Here is a 5,000-nt window from a genome sequence, read left to right as displayed (position 1 = left end):
GATGCTACACTACGTTGTGAGATGCGATGCGGTGTCAGTGGGTCTCACCGCCTGTGACGCCATCATCTCATTGATGCTCTGCTCGTATTGCTCCGCCAGGATGGCGAGTTTGCGCGTCTGCTCGTCCTTCAGGGCCTTGAGCACAGTTTTGTGCTCGTTTTTCGGCGTCACCTCTAGCTGGTGGTGCCGCAGCGCTTTGTACTGCTTCGTCTGCACTTTACACGTGTCCTGAAACTGCTTCTTTATCTGCAGCTCCATCACCTGAAACAGAAAGATAAAAAAAGGGAGAATATTTGAGCCAATGGAGAAAAATGATTCCCTGATCCAAGACCCTAACGACGTTTGTGTTTATAATGCTGCAGATGGAGCAGTGTGACTGTGGGACCTACGAATCCTTCAGCAAACACAATCCCACTTCACTTCAGACCGAAGTTTCCCACTGGGGGACCAATCTAATCACTCGCCTGATGAATCATTACTGAATTTGAATACTCGTTGTAATAAACGACAGCGTATGATTCCCGGTGCTGGAACTACAGGCTTTGAAAAGTTTTTCTCAAAGACAAAAGTGACATCAAAACAGCTGAAGTGGTTCACACACCTGAGCCAGGATTTAATAGAATTAATACTCAGTTGTAGCAGGAACTTTTTTTAAACTTTTTTTATTTTAAAGGTGCGGTGCACGATGTTTGAAAGCCAATGTTGACAACATTTGAAATCACCAAAACAAACACGCCCCTAACCCAAATGGGTGTCGCCCCTGTTTTGATAGCTCCGCCCCACACATACATACGTAACCCAGGCGACTATTATGGCGGAACCTGCTGGGGCGGCTGGCCGAGGGTGTATTTTTGTCCGATCAGACGTTTTGTACCGAGTGTAACCATGACAACATGTGTTGCTTAAGCGATGACATCATTCAGCCCAAATACACTACAGTACAATTTCATCTTAGTTACTTTATTGTCAGCATAACGTATTGTTTCATTGCGTTGCTATGGTGACGTTTTCTATGAGAAGGCCTTTAGTTGAACGTTTACGGAAGGAGTCGCCGATGTAAAACCGCGAGTTCTTACATACAGCCCATAGTACTAGTTTCTGATGCTCCTGAGACCTGTTATAATGTGACACAATTGTGGTTATAATGTGAAGATGTGAAGGTTGTGAAGTTACCTTAAGGTTTTTGGGCTGCTGCCGGAGCTCGAGGACGTGTTTGCGGTGCAGTTCTCTCTCTCTGCGGTTATTGTATTCGATCTGGTTCTCCAGCTCGGTTTGGTGCTGCAGGCGGATCAGATCCATGCGCAGCTTCTGCAGGGTTTTTAGCTGCCGGTGCTCCAGCTCCTGAGTGGACTCGTCGTGTCTGATTAGCATGGCGTGCTCCATCTCCTTCTGCGTCTTCTTCTTATTCAGCTCCTGAAGAAATCGGAAAATGGAAGATTTCCAATACTTATGTTAATCAGTGTGACCTTTTTTCTTCTGTAAGCTTCATATCTGATCTCCTGCTCCCACACCAAAACATCTAGATTCCTTTGTCTTATTTACTGTATTAAGACATCAGCACTTTTGTATTCAACAAGTGCTTTTTCACAGAATTTCCCAAAACATAAAAACATCACAGAAGATCTTGAGCTTCTAAGCCTTCCACCTTCCAAACAGCCGAAACATCTCCACCTGCTCCTACCTCTCGTAGCTGCTCCTGCTCGAACTCGTGTCTCTTGGTCATGACTTTGCGCTTGAAAGCCCTGCAGTTGCGCTCGTAGTAGAGACGCTGCTGGCTAAGGAGCTGCGCTTCCTCCTCCGCCTGTGAATGCTGCATGTTCTCTTTATGCTTGGACAAACGCTCCTGCTTCTCCTTCTTTGGAGTGCTGTGGTCCTCGTTCATCTCCTAAACATACAGACAGAGAAAGAAAGAAAGGAAAAAGTTTTGTTATGCACAATATTTAAATCTTAGACTGTAGAAACCACGTACCAGAATCAAGCCATCTCTCCTTCTGTATAACGTTCTTGGATGTGTGGTGAACAATCTGCTGTCTGTCTGTCTGTCTGTCTGACCTACTTTTTCAGAAGAACCTTAAGGACTCTTGTTTTGAACCTGATGCAATTCTCAGAAAGTTTTGGTGATTTTTTTCTGAGAAGCTTCACGCTGCAATTCTGATCTTAATAATAAAACTTTGATCAATCAAAAGACTCTTGAAATTTAGAATTAGAAAAGAAAAGCCGTGGATTGGTTTCTACCTGGAGGGACATAACTTTATAGATAAGAGACACAATACACATCTGCACCGTGCAGATTTTCAGCTGGTGTCCCACAAGGCTCAGTGCTGGGTCCCCTTCGATTTCCCTTTTCTATAACTCCTACGCTTGTGACACTCAACAAATCCTCTCCTTTTCTCCCTCCGGGTGTTTCTCTCCATTTTTGGTAGACAAGAATTAAGACTGACGTATGTCTTTCACAACATGATCATGCCATCTTCTGGACCAACTCTCAGATCACACCATCTGATCACCTCGCTTATTCTCCCCTCAGGATCCGTTTCTTTACACAGATGTCACTCAGGTGCTTGGTCAAGTCTCATCATCTCAATACTCACTCTTGGAACGTCTGCCTCATCAAATCTCTATCTTCACCTTCTCCAACATCTTTGACTGCTTTCCTGTAGCGTCCTGGTTCAGATATAACACAGAGATGCTCTCCAGCGGAAACATATCCACACCAGCCTGAGGGAACTTAGTATGTTCTCTTCAAACCTCTAATATAATGCATGAAGACTATTCTCGGTCCTGGCAACCAGCAGTGGAATGAACATGAAGATAAAGATAATGATTTTCTTAATCACTTTTAGAAAAAAGTTAAAAAATATTACTGTAGATCTTTTTTTTGGTCTCGTTTTATTTTGGCCAACATTCTGTTTACCCGCCTAAATAAAATCCCGTCGTTTTTCCCCGAGCAAAGAAACCAGGTTCATTTACAGCTTTTTTTTTCCTGCAGCTCTGAAAATGAGATTGATCTCAAATAAACACAGTAGTCCCCCCACCCCCCCTCACACTGATTTTCATCTTTAAAGCATGATCAGATATTTCAGTTTTCGCATAACAGCGATTTCCAAACCTTTCATCAGCGTTTACGACGTTACCAACATCCTGCACTTTATATAACTCCATAACAAAAACTTACACAACAATTTTGTTGCTAATTCTTTCTGGTGAGATTTTAGTTTCTTCGGACATCCGAGCGATTCGTAGGTTACGGTAACAAATCCGTATCTATAAACACAACCAAACAGCAGCTTTCTACAGTAGATAGATCTAACACATAGATCACTTACATAATTCTAATAAACCCTGCTCTTGTCCCTTTGCTACAGAATTGGCCCAAATTCATGGACTATAAAGCAATTCTGTCCAGATTCTCTGCAGGCTTTTGCCATGAGTTTAAACAGTTGTCCTGACTTTAAACTTCCTTCATCGCTGAAACGTTGCACTTTGCGTCCGTCTTTATTAACCTTGTAATTACTCGTTCGTATTGAGAACGGAGCTGAAAGTAAACAGCACCTCTTTAATTTTCTCCTTGCACAGTTTGTACTGTTTCTTCTGGTTGTCCAGGAAGATGGTGAGCTCTTTCTTCTGCTGAGCCAAAATCTGCTGCTGGAACTTCTTCTCGTCTGCTGCCGTCGTCTTCATCTGGGGGGGAAAAAAGTAAACAAAAAAATAACCAACACCGGATTCGTGATGTTGTGAGACGAAGCGACCTCGGAGATGATCGATTTAAAAAGTTCTCCTGACAGAAAATATCATCGTATATAATAATATACATGTTTTAATCTGTGGAGCTTCCTGCTCTGTGTTCTGAATCTTCGGGACTCTCTTTAGTTACTTTGCTTCCGACGGTTAATACGCAGCTGATATTTGGGATTAAAAAAATAATTAAATTTACACACCAGATCTGACAAAGCAACCACAATTCCACTATTTATTACCCAGAATCCTCAGTTTGCAGGAGAAGTTCTCAAACTGTAGAGAAGATGAGATGAAATAATACCAAAATAAATAAATTAATTAATTAATTACGAATCGCGTTTCACACCTCGACCTTAAAGGTGCGGTGCACGATGTTTGAGAAATGCTTCAGAAAACTGAGTCGGGCCGACTAACAAAACAAACGTGTAGCTAATTAGCAGAAAGGGGCGTGTCTTGTCAATATGCGGTGGAGAGAGTGTTCAGTGCGCATGTCTGACATTAGCAGAAAGCGTTTGAAACATCGACATGGCGGATACCTGCCGTTACCTCTGCCTCGGGTTCTAGGTGTCGAACGTCGTCTTCCGTGTGAAACGGAGCTAAACCTTTCACGCTACAACACACAGTACTACAAAAACACATTTGTATTACCATAGTATTACTCATTGTGTTCATTTACTGATAAAAATACCCCCTCGGTCAGCCGCCCCAGCAGGTTCCGCCATAATAGTTACCTGGGTTACGTATGTATGTGTGGGGCGGAGCTATCAAAACAGGGGCGACACCCATTTGGGTTAGGGGCGTGTTTGTTTTGGTGATTTCAAATGTCAACATTGGCTTTCAAACATCGTGCACCGCACCTTTAACACGTTTTTGAATTGAGCTCAGAATTTTACTAACAGTACGTACAAACGCGGAAAAATAAAAATAAAAACAAGAGTCTTATTTTCTCCTAATCAAAACTCGCACGAGCCAATCGACGTATGAATCTGGGATGATTGACAGCTGTAAATTCACACGTGTCTCATCAGAGTAAATATTTTATTACAGATCATTTTGGTTAATTAATATGAAATTTAACCCAAAACGCAACCAACCCAAAGAGGTTCCGGTTAACTAGCACCGTCACCATTAGCATGTGGATTCACGGATCGTTAACTAGCCGCTACGACCGTAACGTGACTCAGGAACGGCGACTAGCGTCAAACGTATACGCTTCGATATCACCGAGAAAAGCCTTTAAACGCTCAGAGGGTGTCACAGTG

At 42.7% G+C, this 5,000-nt stretch overlaps 1 protein-coding gene across 4 annotated transcripts in view; it reads right to left on the bottom strand.

The window, feature by feature from the left end:
• Positions 1–5,000, bottom strand: part of taok3a (TAO kinase 3a) — a 56,709-nt gene that overhangs the window by 2,735 nt on the left and 48,974 nt on the right. For all 4 annotated transcript variants that reach the window (XM_060882992.1, XM_060882994.1, XM_060882990.1 and 1 more), the window contains exons 16-19: positions 3,553–3,681; positions 1,682–1,885; positions 1,174–1,413; positions 49–261 (exon numbers count right to left, since the gene is read on the bottom strand). In XM_060882992.1, the coding sequence (XP_060738975.1) occupies positions 49–261; positions 1,174–1,413; positions 1,682–1,885; positions 3,553–3,681 (786 nt within the window). The remainder of the gene's footprint in view (positions 1–48; positions 262–1,173; positions 1,414–1,681; positions 1,886–3,552; positions 3,682–5,000) is intronic.

This window comes from Tachysurus vachellii, chromosome 12 (assembly GCF_030014155.1).
Source record: "Tachysurus vachellii isolate PV-2020 chromosome 12, HZAU_Pvac_v1, whole genome shotgun sequence".
Lineage (NCBI taxonomy): Eukaryota > Metazoa > Chordata > Actinopteri > Siluriformes > Bagridae > Tachysurus > Tachysurus vachellii.
The sequence above is the reverse complement of the archived record's forward strand: the minus strand, read 5'-3'. Positions and strand labels throughout refer to the sequence as shown.